This window comes from Gasterosteus aculeatus, chromosome 15 (genome assembly GCF_964276395.1).
Source record: "Gasterosteus aculeatus chromosome 15, fGasAcu3.hap1.1, whole genome shotgun sequence".
NCBI lineage: Eukaryota > Metazoa > Chordata > Actinopteri > Perciformes > Gasterosteidae > Gasterosteus > Gasterosteus aculeatus.
In genome coordinates, this window is record NC_135703.1 from 12,086,747 (window position 1) to 12,104,331 (window position 17,585).

The 17,585-nt window shown below is 44.6% G+C and overlaps 2 protein-coding genes across 3 annotated transcripts in view; both read left to right on the top strand.

The window, feature by feature from the left end:
• The window catches only part of plekhh1 (pleckstrin homology domain containing, family H (with MyTH4 domain) member 1), a 64,804-nt gene extending 56,753 nt beyond the window's left edge, over nt 1-8,051 (top strand). For both annotated transcript variants that reach the window (XM_040199533.2, XM_040199535.2), the window contains 12 exons: nt 612-724; nt 2,055-2,231; nt 2,327-2,424; nt 2,517-2,694; nt 3,347-3,502; nt 3,961-4,058; nt 4,261-4,402; nt 4,497-4,639; nt 4,760-4,889; nt 5,083-5,166; nt 5,696-5,842; nt 6,403-8,051. In XM_040199533.2, coding sequence (XP_040055467.2) covers nt 612-724; nt 2,055-2,231; nt 2,327-2,424; nt 2,517-2,694; nt 3,347-3,502; nt 3,961-4,058; nt 4,261-4,402; nt 4,497-4,639; nt 4,760-4,889; nt 5,083-5,166; nt 5,696-5,842; nt 6,403-6,555 — 1,619 coding nt within the window. In that variant the 3' untranslated portion in view covers nt 6,556-8,051. The remainder of the gene's footprint in view (nt 1-611; nt 725-2,054; nt 2,232-2,326; nt 2,425-2,516; nt 2,695-3,346; nt 3,503-3,960; nt 4,059-4,260; nt 4,403-4,496; nt 4,640-4,759; nt 4,890-5,082; nt 5,167-5,695; nt 5,843-6,402) is intronic.
• A 1,945-nt stretch (nt 8,052-9,996) lies between these two features.
• Nucleotides 9,997-17,585, top strand: part of slc25a21 (solute carrier family 25 member 21) — a 72,562-nt gene continuing 64,973 nt past the window's right edge. Inside the window, exons 1-3 of the mRNA XM_040199536.2 lie at nt 9,997-10,053; nt 10,130-10,261; nt 10,391-10,482. Of these exons, the coding sequence (XP_040055470.1) occupies nt 10,413-10,482 (70 nt within the window). The 5' untranslated portion in view covers nt 9,997-10,053; nt 10,130-10,261; nt 10,391-10,412. The remainder of the gene's footprint in view (nt 10,054-10,129; nt 10,262-10,390; nt 10,483-17,585) is intronic.

A 17,585-nucleotide genomic window follows, 5' to 3' on the forward strand; every position in this document is an offset into this window, starting at 1 on the left:
GGAATCAAGCTACGTTGGAAATAAGTCCACATTGTGTGAGAATATATGATCTTAATTGAATCAAATAAACAAAATTGTGTCTAACTTAAACTGAGAATGCTTTTATCTATCTAACACTCATGCAATAATGTATTGAGTTGTTTTTGAATATTTATTCAAATGAAAAGTAGGACAGATTTAGTCCTTTTTATTAAAAGCGATTTTGTGTTGGCTTAAAAGTCCCTAACAAAGAATACCTTCCAGTAACCCCAGTGCCCTCAGTGGGAGGAGCTATGGCTGATGACACAGAGCACATGAACACTGCTGACTATTTGTTGACAGCGGAGCTTGTAGCTCAGTCGATGCACCATTGACTGAAAGGCTGCAGGCTTGCAAAGTCGCCCTATAAGTGAATAGAAATGTACTCGGTAGCATGCGACATGTTATTTTGATCCACTGTGTCTGACAACCTTAATCCACCCTGCAGACTGTGTTTACGACGGTAGCACTGAGTGTGAATAACTGTCAGCTGTTGTCATTGTGGCTTTGAAACTCTATCTTGTGTGTGTGTGTGTGCGTGCGTGGGTTGCTCTGCGTGTGCGTGTGTGTGTGCACGACTTCTCTTTTCCCAGAATCTGCTTTGTGGAGGAGCGAGGCCTTGAGCTTCTGTAAGGAGGGTCTGCGCTCGCCTCTCACCACTCTGCCCTCTGAGGCTCTGCAGACCGAAGCCATCAAGCTCTTCAAGGTCAGTCTCCCTCGTTCCGTCCCTCCAGCTCTATTCCACTTCCTTTCATCCCTTTCTCCCCAAATGGGACCTTTTCTGCGTGGCCCTCGCTGCGAGGGTCTGTTCAGGGCTTCACCCGTCCGACTCCAGTTTGTCCCTCCCGTTATCCCTCCCCACTCCTGGATACGCTCCGCGACCCTCTTCCCCCCGCTTCCCTCCTGCCTCTTCGCCAGATCAAAGGCCCGAGGATGAGGGCCCCAACTCATTAAAAGTGTGGAAGAGAGATAATGGCCTTGATTATCTGCTCTGATTGGGGCTAACCATTCCTCTGGTTTACAGCCAGTGTGAAAGGCGACCCCTGTAAAGAGATGAGACATGGGGGGGTCAGGGCCTTCGCAGAGTGGCAGCAATAGAAATGGAAGCCACGAGGTGTGTGTGTGTGTGTGTGGGGGGAGGGAATGGGAGCAGAGCAGAAGCGGGGGCTTGTAGGAAGAGCCTTTTCCTCTCTTTTCAGCCCTGTGGCCCTTGAGTGCGCCCACCCAGAGGCCCCCTCCACCACAATCCCTGCACTGAGGGATTGAAAGTTGAATGGGTCGGCCCTCTCTTTGACCAGCTAGCCTTGACAAACGGTCACAAACGCACAAAGAGGCAGGATGAGTGGAAGGCACACGCTGTTCAAGTCTACGCTCTACTTTAGGCCTTTTGAAGTTTTAATGAATCTGATGAAACTCTCAAATGGTTGAAGACTGAGTCTTATGAGGAAGTGTCCTAAAGCGGCATTCTTTCTCATGGCCATAAGGGGACGCGTCCTCTGGTAGTCAGATTTGACAGTTTACTTCAATGCATGATGTTCAGTTTTGTAAATTATGGTTCCGTTTATAGTAAAATAAACCATCGAGCCAGGAATGCTTTGGGGGCGTGGCTACAATTAGGCTGAAACGACGCCACCACAGTGTCTGCAGATCGGCTAGTTGTCCACGTTGTCCTCTTACAATTTTTAAAAACCTTTTCAAAGGGTGTTTTAGTTCATGAAAGTTATGTGCGGCCATTGTGATTCCTTATAAATGTTGTATTCAGCGCTCTTCACAATCCACCCCATCCTTACGGGTCACAAAAATCCATAAAAAGGGGACGAATCCCCTGGACGTCTTCTTGTATACCGTCTATTATTTCACACAGAAGATTGCAAATTGGGGATGAAAAATCACAGAGTTGAAAGCTAAAATAAAAAAAACATACAAATAATGACCTCACTCTAGGTTTTGTTTGGTTTTAATGATCTGGATTAAGACACATTTAACTATGCAATGCAGTGGAGTGAAATGCAGGAGACGTCTGTCCTTCTCTGCAGTCCTGTCAGCTCTTCATCAACGTGCTGGTTGAGTCCCCGTCTGTCGACTACCACACTTCGCTGGCCCAGAATGCATTGCAAGTGTGCCTGACGCACCCGGAGCTGCAGAACGAGGTGTACTGTCAGCTGATCAAGCAGACCAACCGCCGAACGCCACATAACTACTCCCTCACGCAGGTCAGCCAGGTGCACACGGAGGACGAAACCCATGCATGTGAATGGGAAAGTGGTTAAACACACAAACAAATGAAACTTCTTCTTTCTTCCCGTAGTGCTGGCAGCTGTTGTCTCTGTGTGTGGCTCTGTTCCTCCCTCAACAACATTTCCTTTGGTACCTAAGACAGTACCTGCAGCGCAACGCTGACCCGAGGTGAGACGCCCGATGCGTGACTCTATCCATGGTAACTGCTACCAGATCTGAGTGCGTTACCTACATTTCCATCCCCTTATCTGGTCACACAGGAGTGAGGTGGGGAAGTATGCAGTGTACTGTGAGAGGTCTGTGCAGCGAACGCTGCAGAACGGGGAGCGGGAGGCCAAACCGTCCCGTATGGAGATCGTCTCCATCCTGCTGAGGAACCCCTACCACCATTCACTGCCCTTCAGCATCCCTGTGCACTTCATGAACAACACCTACCAGGTGAGACTGAAAGCGCAACTCGCTCGTCTTTTCCCCGACTTACCTGAAACGCAAACACAATCCGTGAGCCGCGCTGCAGCTGCTTGGTAATCGTGTCTTGTTGACCTCTTGTAGACTCTTTCCCTCTTTTTACAAGTAAATCAAAGAATCTCTAACAAACTAAACGAACAGCAGCATCAGCTCATTTCTGCCGATTGCGAGGAGACGCGTTGACAATATTTAATGTAACCTCCGGAGCCCAAAACATGTTTGGGCTGTGATTTTCTAATCTAATCTATGCAATCGATTTACTTTTTAAAAAAATGAACGCTGTGTTTCTTAGTTTAGCCTCGTTTGCTGGGACATTATCCTGATAACAAAATCACTGTTTGCAAACATCCTGTTTTTGGCGCCGATGAGTCCTCAAACTCAAGGATCTATTTCACAAACTGCACTTGCTAGATCACATTTACATCTCACTGCAACTGTACAACTTTTTATTTTCACACAAGGCTGTTTTCTGACTCGACTCCTCTCTGCAGTTTTAATCTGCTGCTGCGGTTACTTTGCTCGCTAATAGGGGGCGCCGTTTGGGCTAATACAGGGCGACCTCTGCTGGCTCATGTTTCCGACGCGCATCAAATGAGAACGTCTCCTTTTCGTTCCCGTGCAGGTGGTGGGTTTCGACGGCTCCACCACAGTGGAAGAGTTCCTCAACACGCTGAATCAGAGGATCGGCTTGAGGAAGCCTCAGCTCTCTGGGTTTGCACTCTTCACCGACGATCCGTCTGGCAAGGACCTGGAGCACTGCCTGCAGCCGGCTGCCAAGGTAAAAGTCTGGGTCACTGAACGTAAGTGGATGGAGGAAAACCTCCCCACACATCCGAGGCTTTTGTGGTGCATTGATTCCTATCATTTGTCTCGTGTTGCTGAATATTTTAGAGGATCAGCAGTTGATAGTTAGAGATTATTTTGACAAATTAAGTTTGTCCCTTGTGGTGACTTTTGGATGTGTGTGTGCAGTCACAGGCCAGCGAACCAAAGCTTTACTCTGTAATAAAATTCCCCTCAATCATGATATAAAAGCGGTGCTTCCACTTTGTTTTCATTCTGGTTACTGAAACTGAAATCGTCATGTTTAACCGGCCCGGCAAAGAAAGTGAATACATCACATTTATAAGTCTGTCTAAAAGCCTGCGGGGCATTTTAGAGCAGACTTGTGTCTTTAGATACAATATATAATAACTACACGTCTGAGTGGACGCTGACTCGTCTTTCTTTTGACAGATCTGTGATGTCATTTCCAAGTGGGAGCAGGCCCTAAAGGAGCTGCATCCTGGGAAAAATGAGGGGACACGGATAGTGCGTCTTACATACAAAAGCAGGTAGGATTTCTGCAAAAACACACATTACCTCATTATCGGTCGTGACGTGGTCACGGAACACTTGTCTAAACTTGCATCAAACAGTAGTGGATGCGGATGTGATACGTATGGTCCAGTAATGTGTGTGTGTGTGTGTGCGTGTGTGTGTGTGCATGATTACAGGAAATCCTGACGACTTTTCTTTTTATTTGTGCATGCACAGGTTGTGTTTCAGATCTCAGGTGAAAGGAGAGACGGACCGAGAGCGCCTCCTGCTGGCCTACCAGCTGAATGACGAAGTTCAGCAAGGCCACTTCCCCGTGAACAAAGAGCTGGCTCTTGAGGTGGCCGCCCTCATGGCACAGGTCTGTAGAGGTTACGTCAATTTATATGATCAGAAGATACCTTCTGTCGTCCGTTTTTAACTCATCTATCTTTCTTCTTTAATGTGACCTCCAGGTGGAACATGGTGACTTGGAGAGACCGGCTTCCTCCTCTCCCACCGGCTCTCCTCTACCGAAATCTCAGCTCATTCTTCTGCAGGCCTTAGAGCGCTTCTACCCCAAACGATACAAACAAGACTGCAGCTCAGAGCAGCTCAGGTACAAACAAAATAACTACTCACTACTTAGGCTTTTTATTAAAATTATAGATGTGTTTAATGTTTAATGAGTCAGGTGAGATTTTAACTTGAACCAATGCCCCCCCCCTCCCCCTCTCAGAGATCTTGCAGAGCGTCTGGCCACCAAGTGGTCTATGCTGCGTGGGTGCAGCGCGCCTGAGTGTGTGAGAATATACCTGACCGTGGCTCGCAAGTGGCCGCTATTTGGAGCCAAACTCTTCAGCGCAAAAGTAAGTCCAATCCTTTTTTTTGTTGCATGTAACGTTACACTCTGTATAACTTGCACATTCAGTCCTTGATGCGAAGCCTTGTTGAAAACAAGCGTGCCCTCCAGTCCCAATCCATCAAGCTTTCAGGCCCAGGGTGGACCAGTGTTTACTGCACACCTGCAATACGACCTCGCTTTGTTTCCCCTGTCCACAGCCGCTGCCCCCCTCCCCCGTTGAGCAGAGCCAGGTGTGGCTGGCAGTCAATGAAGATGGATTATGTGTGCTGGACTACGCAATGGTGAGTTTCAGACAGACCAACACTACCTGCCCTGTGTTGTTACACGGAACGAGAGACATTTTGAAACATCATTCAGTTCATAAAGGAGCTCTGCAGGGCCGCTGGTCTGCAGTGTGTTTTTTATTTTGACGTGTTTCAAACACCAGAAAAGCCACAGGAAAATAAAACGCCTCCGATTGAACCGTTCTGGACCCTGAGGAGCAGCCGCTCCGACATGTGAACCGCGCGAGCTCGAGCTCTGTCATTTTCAGCGGCCCGTGTGGATCCGTTTCACTCTCCGGCGGGCGGCGTTGGCTTTCGTGAAAGTCAGGGAGGGCAAAAAACAAAGAGAAAATTACAAGATGTCGCTGGATGTAATGTCACGCGTCTTTACACTCAATTTACCCTTAAAAAAAAAAAAAAAAAGCCCTAACCAGAAGAATTTCCTTAAACGAACTCCACACTCTATTTTGGGGCCGGCAAAAGATGGTAACACGCTCCCTGTTTATGTCACTGCACATCTCACGCTGGCAATGCGTCTGTTCTCCAGCACACGCTGGTCACACACTCCTACAGCTCTGTGATTACCTTCGGCGGCTGCCGGGATGATTTCATGGTGGTGACGAGCCAGCAGAGGGAGCCTGGACTCGGGAAGAAGAGCGTGGAGAAGCTGCTCTTTGCGATGGCCAAACCAAAGGTAAGGGTCACGCGTAGGCGACTAGACGAGAGGCATCACATCGCCCGTTCAGGGCCCACAAGCCTCCAGGCAGACTGTTTGGTAAAAAACTTTGGTAATGTAGCACCAATTTCAAAAACTGAGTTTGCAAAGAGCTGACAAAGCAGAAAAATCTGTAATAATAAGAGTTAAACCTGGATAACAATGGATGAAGCAACAAATAAAACCACACAATGTCCATACAATAAAAATAAACCAGGAAATAACTGAACTCATCTGAGAGAAGGAAGAATCAGGATTAGACCAGAAGACAGTCAGCTGGAACCTTATCAGCACATTATTGCAATTTAGAGCTTGTTAAAATGAGATGTCCAAGAATGATGGTTTAAAAGAAGGAGTCTAGTTAGTTTAGATCAAAGTGTTCAAAGGCTGAACTAAAAGTGGACGGTTCAAACCATCGGCTTCTGCCACTGGAAGCACTATTCCAAGTTCAGCTGCTTGAAAAGTACATTGTAAAAAGATTTTGTGTATTAAAACGCCCGGGTTAGAATCCGTTAAAGCCTGGTCCCCTCCGCTCTCAGATCCTGGAGCTGACTCTGCTCATGGCCAGCTACATCAACCACTGGAACCACAGCCTCCCGCCCGCCTCGCCGCAGCCTCTCGGCCACTGGGACGTGGACAGCAAGCACTTCCCTGCCATGAGCTACACCACCAAGGGCCCCACGCTCCTGTGACCGCCGCAGGACTACACGCCATTTAACCACAGGGGGGGCTGGACGCTACGCCGCCCTCAGTGCGCTTTCATATGGAGGAGACGACAGGGAGACGCTTTTTATTTTTATGAGATTCAGATTTAGAGATTTCAGGATCAGGTCTTACTAGACTATTTATTACTACAGCCGGAGTGTTAATTTAGATTTAAGATTTGAATGTTGGGAGTCGTTTTTGAAATGCATGAGGGGTCCGAGGACCTGTTTCCTTCCCGCAGTGGGATCCACTCAGCCTGCTGCCGTTACTCGCCTTCATTCTAACAACAACAAGTTTTTCAGACCTTTTTTCTGTCAGAAGCTGTTGCCTCCTGAGAGCTGGAATACTGTGTAGTGTGTCGCTGCCTTTTATACCATAAATGATCATCCTTAACAGAGCATGACGTTCACTTCCTTTCCTTCATGAGGTACTGTGCAGTTCGAAACGGAGCGCTGTGGCATGCGATGTTCTCTCGATCTAATGTTACTCTACTTTAGAGCTGCAGTCAACAACTATTTGCATTTTAGATTCATCGGATGATTATTTTGTGAACGACATTAGGAAATACTTGGTCACTACCGCGTTAGGAAATGCAAAAGTCGACGAAATACGAAAGTCCAAATGCTAAAGGATTTAAGTTGCTGTGCGGAGCTGTTGGCTTGTTGTGTGCGAGGCGTCGGGCTGTGGAGCCTGAGCGGGGAGGACTGTCCAGCCCTGCTGCAGGGAAATCAGGTTTCTGACTCTTTTGTCCACAAGGAGCGCTAAATTCACCACAAAATAAAAGTTCTTAGCTTAAACGTTGATATCAGTGAGGCTTTCAGAAATAGAGCAAATATCTGCAAGCATCTCAACCATTAGGTTGCGTAAAAAATGTCATGCAAAAGATGATACAATTTGGATTTTCTTCTACAAAAACGGGGGCAGTTTTTACCCCATATAAATTAAGGCCATATCTAAGAAGCCCTTTGTAATCCTTTTCTACTGTTATTTTTTTGTTTTTGTCATTTAGCTCACTTATCTACCATAATGCAAGTGAAATAAAAAAAAAGCAATTGTGATGTGCTATTGAAGTGATGAGGTACACAATAACCCGGTGGGTATGAAAGGCCCATAACTGGGGCGTGTTTCTGAGCAGCAGCTTGCTGATGGTCATCTGGCAGCATTAGAAATACAGCGTGTTCCCAATCAGGTCCTCCAGTGTTCTGATCATCAACGTTCAAAAGAAGAGGACAAATGAAATGAAAAGGACTTGAACTGTTTTGGATTAAACCACTTTCTTACTCCATATTAGTTATTTATTTTTTACTCCTTAAACTGTTTTTGCTTAAAAAGATTTCCTCAACGGTCACGTTTATATGAGAAAATTTGGTTTCCTTCATGTAGCAGAGTAATTTAAGAAGAGAAGTCCTGTTATCCGTACTAGAAGGGCTTTGTGTGTTTCTATGTTTGTGTGTGATAATAGAATAAACAAGATAATCCCGTGTTCCTGTTTGCTTATATCTTAATTCATTCTTTTTAACTGTTTTAAAGTACATGTGTTTTTATACACATAGAATACATAGAAATAAAGATCCACAACTCAAATTTCAACATGCAGCTTCGGCAGTTTGTAATTAATCCATGTCATGATATTCATATTTTTTTTTCTTCAGATAACTGATAACTAATACGAACTTATTACACACTCATCAAATGTAATTATGTTCCACAGCAGAGCTTTTTAGTTAAAGTTCAAAATGAATAATGCATCATAAGTGCTTCTACTTTACAAATAATGCATCTACATTCCAACAAGTTATTATGCTGTGGTAATACTACTTTTACTGAATACTTGTTTCACCACTGCTGAAATATTGATTCAACTGGCATGAATCTCATTTAAAAGCCCAGAGGAGTTTCTGGTATTCGCTGATACAACAAAGTGTTTTTTGTAGTCCTTTAAATTTTGAATCACTACACACACTTTGCCTGTAATCTATTCAGGAAACTAAGGACTCGTGCAACAGTGACACAATTCATACTTCAGTAAAAAGCTCCTCTTGGGAAAGAAGAACGCTGTTTTCTCCGCTATGAACCTTCGTCTGTCATCCAACACATCCATGAACTACGCTGCAGTCTGTGCCGCTTGTTCAGCCGGGAGCGGAGGTTGTTTGGGTGGAAGCCGTTCTGCTTCTTCTTATCCAAAGGGGGTCAAAGTGGTAATAAATACATGCTGTGAATGCAACATGTTTACAGTTGGTCTGAACCTCTTTTACTAAATGAAATGCTCGTTATACGACCCGCTGCTAGATCTTGGCATGCCTTCGTTGCTCATCAAGAAAGAAAATGATTTTCCCGTAGTGCAGCAGAAGGCTCAGGCCACATGCTTTAAAAGGTTTAAATCACATTTAATTTTGGGTAAAAGATTCCACTGTTGTTGGATGGAAGTTTTTTTTAATATTTAGAATAGGAAAAGTAACTTTTATATGAGACCTTTGTGGGGTCACATGTCAAAGTACAGCATGTCCTTCTGTCATGGCCGTCTTACAGGAGGGACACTCCGACTTCATACCTCTCTGCCACCACGTGTGACTGCTAAAGTATCTTTGAAACATGGCACACGGCATGATCTGGAGAGGGGGGGGGGGCAATGTTTGTCTCTGGTGTACGTGGGGGGTCTCGTACCGTACGTAAGCTTATGGACACCTGACGACAAGGTCAAATACCAGTTCCATATAAAGTCAATATTCAGATGGTTGTAGTTGTTTATTATCTGTTTAAGTCGAACACTTATTAGCTTTTGGAAATGAATCAACGAGTTGATTAGTTGTCAATGATTTTGATAGTCATCAAGTCACTAGAAGGATCGTCTGCTCAATTCCTGTTTGAAGTGATTGCAATCTGGATGTCTTTGGGTTTAAAACTAGTTGTTGAAAAAAAAAAAAAGATCAATTTCCCAACGTCCCCTTGGACTCTGGGCCATCAGAACACTATTTCCTGATTGGATACAACAACTATTTAACCGGTTCATCCGAACATCAGTAATGAAAATAATGCTTAGTCCAGACCTGCAAACTACATCTCACATTCTAAATTCAGACAGTTTCAGTAAGAAAATCCTTAAAGCTGTTTTTTGTCATAAGATACATTTTGGGTGGAGTATCAATTCAGACAGTTTCAGCTCCAGCTTCAACCTAAATACAACCATAAATATCAATATCAAAATAATACCCTTCACCTTAATGAGTACAGTCAGCTTAGCAGTAAAGGTACATTTGGGGGGTCGTGTCCCCCCACAGTATTGAGAAAACACCAATCTGTACAGCAGAAAATATGCCCCCCAATGTAAACCATGGTTCCACCCTTGCAGCCAATGACCTTGTAAGCACTTAATGTGATTGTTTGTTTGCCCTCACATTGATCTCCAGAACGCGTTCAGGGTCCATCCAGCGTTACACCGGTCAGCCTCCTCGGCTGGGAGGCAATGGGAGGGTCGATTTAAAACAGTAGGTTTCTATCTCCCCCCCCCTCCCTTCCCTTCGTGTTTGTGTGGGTGTGCTGATAATTGAGTCCATGTTTCAGCCTCGCGCGAGAGCACTCGCGGCTACGTGTTCTCCTGCGTGCAGAAACTCTCCAGCAGAAACTCCACCGAAGGCTGCGGGACGAGATAAGAGAACCGCCCCCCCCCACCACCACCGCGCGGGACACCCACTGGTAGGTGCGGGTGGGGCTGCAGCACGCTGCACAGCGGGCTTTTGACATACGAACCCACGCTCGGGTGCAAAGAAAATAACCCCACAGGCTTCCACGTGACGTGTTTCCTACGTGCGTTTGTTGTGACAGGGAAGAGTTGACTTGAGGAAACATGACAGCCAGGGAGCCGCGCGGCATGCTGCGGGAAGCTTCTCACCAGATCATCGCCGGTGGATCAGCCGGTGAGTTCAAGTCAACCGTTTCACCTCTGCTTGCTTCAGTCCACGCAGTCGCATTGCGCAACCGTTTTTGGGGAGCGTGCACGATGCTAAAGTGCATGTCGGTTTTAACAGCTGGCCGGTGAAACGCACCCAAAGCAAAGCCGGGACGTGCGCGTCGTTGGAGAGCGGCGACTTTAGGCGCATGAAGACGCACATGCGTAAATAATCAACAGTATACTCGTTTATTCTCCCCGAGTCTTTAGGTGATCAAAGATGATACGGATGTTTCCAAGATAGTTCACACACTGTAAAACGGAAGAGCCGGTGTGCGCATGCGTATATCCGTCCAACCAGGGCGTTGTTGTTCTTCTTTTAAATGAATGAATGAATATGACTAAGAAGACTACATTCATTTGAGTACTACACTTTAGTCCACATTGAGGAAACTTTTTCTGAGCTGAAGAGATTATTATGCTTCTCATGGGACAGGAACGCTACAAATGTATGGTTATTTTATAAAATAGGATTGCAAACTACTTTACGTTACGTTACAGGTCATTTAGCAGACGCTTTTATCCAAAGCGACTTACATTACACTTTAAAACCGTGGCTTTTTCACATTTTTGCCCGGGGAACAATTAGGGGTTAGGTGTCTTGCTCAGGGACACTTCGACATGGAACATGGGGCAGCCTGGAATCGAACCACCAACCTTGTGCTTCCCAGCACACCTTCTCTAACCCTGCGTGGTATACAAGGTATACAAGGTACAAGTATTGTATACAAGGTATACAATACTTGAAGGTATTAAATCAAAGTAGTAGAGTAACATTAGAAATATTTCCATTGCAATGGTCGAGGAAATGAAATACTTAAGTACAAATACTTGAGTAACGTCAACCTTACCCCACTGGGAAGAACCAAACAAGTGGGTTTGTTTGGGATTCACAAAAGCATCACAGAGAGGATGGAAAGTGACAACCAGTAGTCATGATACTATAAATTATACTATTGTTACCCTTCACATTCCTACTAACAGTGGCAGCACGTGGCACCAGGTCGCTAAACGAGCATAAAATCCTGCACCATATTTGTTGTTGTTTTTTTACTATATTTTAAAATGAAGCAAACCGTGAATGGTAAACCTGCTTTTGTTGAATTAGTGTGAAGTAATTTCTGTGATGAGGTAACGTAATGTGTCAACCTTCTATGGAATAGCAGGCATTAACTGGGACTTTCTTCGTGACATCACCTTTCAATACATAATTTGTCTAATTGAATCAATTACTCTAAACCAAAGACTAAAATTCAGAATGATTGTCTCATAGATACAATTATGGATCCAGATTGAAAAGACTCGCAGACTTTTCACTTTAATCAGAAAATATTTATGAATGTATTCATTAAATTAAAAAAAATGTAACCAAAGCAATTTTGACCGAAAATGAGAGGTTATTTTAAATAACGTTTTACTGGTTTCTGAGGATAGAACCCGAAAGATGTTCAAATCAGAGAGTAAAAAGTTTGAAATCAATACTTGGTCATTTGATTGGGCCATAGAGACGTATCAACGTCAACGATTCGCGTCATTTCCGGCGTCATGACGCGTCCGATAACCAACCAGGAAGTGAAGCGAGGGCGTCCCTCTCGCTTCATCTGCTTCGCGTTCTGAACCTTCACATCCGTCCGTTCCGCTTCACCTTCCAGGCGGGGCGGTGGCGAGATGTCGTAACACGGCGGAGGACACGTTGTCCGCTCGCGTTTGACCGAAGCAACACTCGTGCCGAGTAGAAAAAGCAGAGACCGCCGACGGAAAGAGAGGAACGTGCTGGCGATTGAGCCCCGATAACAGACGCTGCGGAGCAAGAAACGCGCCCAAAACCCTCGCTTCAGTGTCCTGCAGAGAGGACTGGACTCGGACTCAGAGAGAGAAACAAGAAAGGACACATTTCTGGAGAATTTGGAAACAGGTTTTTAGAGGATCCATCCTCCGCATAACCAGTACAAACCAGCCCAACCTACAAAACACCCAAATAATCCCTACTGACCAGTAACGATCCCATTGAGCCAGAAATGTTCTCAACAATGAGCACCAAGCTTGTATTGTGAAGCACCAGATGTGTGGAGAGACTAATAACAGTGAAGTGAAGGAGTCGACTGATTTGGGATGAATTGCATATTAAATCTCATTGTTGCATTAGTGTGTCTGCTCTGCCTACTAAGTCACACGCGTTTAACACGCGTGCATTGTGTCCAAAGCAAAGTCAAGGTTATAACACAACACAATAACACAATCTGTGTTATTGACAATTACACAATCCTCAAGTCATTGAGGAGGGTCGAAATAAGTGGTAGGAAGGTGTCGCTTGTTTAACCACTTAATTAGTGACAGTGAAGGACAGCAGGTCTCCTCAGTCCTCCTTTGCTTTGCATCTTAGTAGGCAGCGATCCAGAGAAGTGTGTGTGTGTGTGTGTGTGTGTGTGTGTGCGTGTGCGTTCGCTAATGACACATTGTGGTTGCTTAGTAAAATGTGTTTTAGTGCACAAATGTTGTGCAATCTACAACAACACAAACTCAAGTTTGATTTATTTTTAGGAGCCTTTTGTTCATGCATTCTTTTCAGATCACTTTCATTTGATTAATATTTCACTTCTTTCTTTCACACACTAAATTGTTACGTATCTCATACTTGCTGACTCATCGTGTTCTGCTGTTGCTTCGTCTGGTGCCGCTGGTTTGTGGAGTGGACGACGAATTGTGCGACCACGAGTTACACACGTTACATGTTCAGTGAGGACGATATAGGTTCCTTTTATCTGCGATGTGAACGTATCTAACGGGCGGGAGGATCAGTCTCTACACTGATCCTCCCTTCAGCTTTAACCGAGCAAGCCAACAGCTGGAAACAATAAGGCCCACTGAACCCTTCCCTTGTGTGTGTGTGTGTGTCTGTGTGTGTGTGTTCGCTGTGTTGTCGCTGTGCTCACTCGCTGAGTTTCAGCACGTTTTGAGTTTTCAAGGTCCAAAGTCTTGAGCAAAGTCTCTCTGGGTTCACGATGTATTGGCTCATGTTTGTATATTGCTGTATTGTTACAGTTATTTTGTTCTACTAACCTTCTACTTCTATCGGTTTCCTTCTTTAGCTGCTCACTTGTTTCTACTTTTGAAAATGTTGCTGATAGTCGCAGTCCGCTGTTGTTGACGGTTCCTTTATAACTTCAATGAGTGTTTCGCTTGTGAAGGGGATCGTTGAGACTATTTGAAATGTGGTTGTCTGTGGGCACAGTTAGACACTTTATGTTCCGCAAGGGACAATGAACGTTTACGTCAAAGGAATCTGCTGGGTTTACTTGTTTCAGTTATTTGGTGATCTTGTCTATTCGCTGAAATATGTTGCCTATAGCTTCCATCGACCTTGGGTACGATGCATATGAAGCCTGGCTCATGCAAACAATCCAAACCATCCCTCAAGTGTCACTGTCTTCTTCTATCCCGTGTTACAGTGACACCCAGTGTTGCCGCCCAGTCCCCTCCTCTTTAATAAAGTTACAGTTATGGATGGATATATTTTAAGGATTATGGACCCAAAAGTCGAACATTTACCCAATTTACTCCAGAACTTTGGTTTACACGGTGGTGCAGCGGTTTATGTCAGCGTCGTGTTGTGGAGCGCTGCGAGGGAGGCTGCATTGTCTCCATCAGCTGATGAATGCTGGGTCTGTGTGCCGGACGTGTGACCTTCTCTCAACACCTCCTCACAGGGCGCGACCTGCCTCAGGCCATCTTTTTATGAGAAGCGAGGTGTCGTATGGACTCCGTTATTGTCCCCTGTCTCACGAGCCCCGCGGGTCCGACAACCGTCCTGCACCTCCAGCCGGCCGAGGGGCTCTCGTCTGTCCTCGCCAAGAGAGATGGGACAGAAGCGTTTAATCCTCTGCAGAATGTCCTCTGTGTCTTTACGCGCCCCCGCGCTAGCTTTCCTCCTGATTTAGAGCGTTCACGAGAATGGAGACTAATTTGCATGCGAGCAGGTCTTTGGGCCTGAAGCAGTGTTTCAAGTGCAGGCTGGAACAAGTTTTATTTTATTTTACACCTGTTGGCGGGGAATACTTTACGCAAATATTATACTTGTCATATGTATTTTTCTGACCATACGATTAGTCGATAGACTGAAAAACACTCGTTCTTTGGGATTTAGCTGACGTCACCCGGTAAAGGATTGTGTGTGTGTGTGAAAGGCTTGAAATCGAATAAATACAAATGGGGGAACGAGACATCACGTCCCCGTTGACGATGCCAAAATGTGTACACTTGTGGGGTTTATTCGAGGTATTTTTACTGCCCAATTTGAACGTCTTCCAGGCCCCTTCCTCACGAGACAAGAGGTAATGGTCAAATAAATGGTTTAATAGTTTGTTTTTTCGAAACGGCATCCTTCAGCAAAATTAAAGTAAATGGGTAATAAATTAAACCAGGTGTGTAATAAATTTGTTTATATGTACCATCGTTAATGTTATTTTTTTTCTGTGTAAAGTGAATAGGTCAGTGTTAATACAAAGGGTTACCTCCAGGGTTACCATAGAAACGTTTTTTATGTCACAAATCAATCAATTGTAGTTAATATCCTCAGTCAACGGCTGTAGAAGCGTGTGTGTATTAAAATGTCCACGAGAAACCGGTAAAGCACCTGAGGGTGTGATGGTTGGACATCCCCAGACCCCCCACGGACTGTTGAATCCTAGTCATCATTTCAAATCACGCTTTTAAATGTTTTTCAACAAAATTAAATATTTGCTGAACAAATGGGAATTACCCACAATTCATTGCAATGTGACAGTAGACACGGGATAACCGAAAGACGACGGCACATGTGTTCAAACTGCATTTGGACAGAACCGTTAAGGACATATGAAATAAGATGATATTTATTCATCCAATAATTTTCTCTTTTAAATTAAATACTGAATTCACTATCTGAAGCGAATGATCAGAGCCTGGATGATGTTGAAATCAGGGAGTTAAAAGCATTAAATAAATACCCACAATTCAAATATTGTTACGTTGTCATGGTGCAAAGTGCTTTCCCATTCGTCTTCCCACCCTTTCAAACCCTAAGAGACTCTCCCACTCAGCCATTGACCAGGTGAGTGCGTAAGTCTCTGAGGGTTTGAGGCCTAAGGGGCGAGATTTGGCCTATTTTGCTTACAAAGGCTTCGCAATTCTGAAATGATTACATCATCCTCAGGAAATCTGTTGAAATTATTTACATTGTATTTAGGAAAAAAGAGTGTAGAATAACATTTTATTCTGCGGCTGCTGAAACTTGACCTTAACGTGCCTTCTCATTTGGTCCTCAAGGGGGCAGTAGTTGCATGCGTTATATCTTCTCACAGTAAAGGGATATTACAACATGTTTATGTTAGTCAGAGCTTTTAGCTGAAGGGAGCCAAAAGTGGTGCGTGTGTGCTGGCAAACACTCAATTAATGTTCTCTTATCCCCCAAAAATCGTCAATTAAAAGATTGTGATAGAGGCAATAAAAAGTCATTAAAATAATGGCCAGATTAAACACCCCATCTTTTTAACTGGAAATACATCCAGTTCCACGCTCAGTGCTGTAATGTTTTCTCTAAATCCTTTGTCATTTCCTCGGCATGGTACTCCTTGAGTAAATCGATCCGTCTCCAGCAAATGGCCTGTGACGACGTGAGCCGGCATGTGATTACTGCGGCTCTCCTGCAGCCTGTCAGAGCCTCCTTCCACCGCACCGCGGCTCTCCTCATCCCATTGCTTTAAAACAGGCAGCCTGAAATCAGTCGGGAAAGAACAGATTAAGCCATTTAACCCAAATGAAGGAGAAGAAGAAAAGGGGGGGAGGGCGGAATCAAATAAATATAATCAAAGTTGTGTGTGTGTGTGTGTGTGTGTGTGAGAGCGCACCATTGACACACACACTGCGCTTAGCTATGGAGGATTCCCGAGTGGCTGCAACAATCACAGCCGGATTAGGCCTACTATTTATTTCCAGAAACCGTTGTACATGTTTCAGTGGGGCTTTGATTGAACTCCCGGTGGACATGTTGAAGACAGATGTTTAGATGACCTCATGTTTGAAGAAATGTTGATTCTGGATGGGGTGCTTTTTGCCCCGCTTCTTTCTAAAACTGCTCCTGCTGCCTCCCGTCTTTACATTTTTCTATTTTTTGTTGTAGTTAAAGTCTGGGGGGGGCACGTGAAACTGCGCCTCCTTTATATTTAATGTGCGCTCAGCCTCGCATTAAATGGCCTCCATTTCCATTGTGTCTGTTCCTTGACAGACAGCTGTCCACGGGGGTCGTGGATGGTTTGGTTAAAATGAGCCGTGATGGCGCTGAGGGACGGCTACTTAACCGGACACATCTGTCTTTTGTTATCAGTGCTTCTCTTCATACGTGTCCGTTTTCAGAACAAGGTGGATGCAGCATCGAGGAGCTTTTAGTCGTCCAGTGTGTTGATCCGAGGCTTTGTGACGCCATCTCAATCACCGACGTTCTTTGAGTGAATTTCTCATGATGTGTCTTTGTGAATAAATTGCTCGCCGCAGGGTTCATCAGGCACTTTGATGAAAGTCGGCCCCTCATTTAATGTGGAGAAATTACAACACACCAACATTTCTAAAACAAACAGAAAAGATTTATTATCTCTGATGTGATTACAGTCCTCGGCAAATGTGAGTGATCACAATGTCATAAGAAATTAGTTGAGTGCAGACAGGCGTCGAGTTTTATGGTGTTCTCATTGCATTGCAAAACTCCATCATTCCAAAATAGATTGTGTGGACCCAAAAGGTTAATTGGCACTAAAATAATGAAATAATGAATGTGTTGGCACAATTTCTGAGGCTTGCCGAAGATATTTAAGTGCGTGACATATTTAAATGATTCGTCCTGAATTATTCGTATATTCCTTTTATCTGGAGAGAGATACTTTTTGCAGCAATGCCATAAGTTGGTCACTGCTAATGGGCAGTTAAATTAACACTCGTGGAGAGCGACTAAGTACTTTAAATCAAGTACTTACAGTTTAATGTTGAGGTCCTTGCTCTCAACTTCCTTTTTCCTGCTATATTCCTATTTGTATATATTTC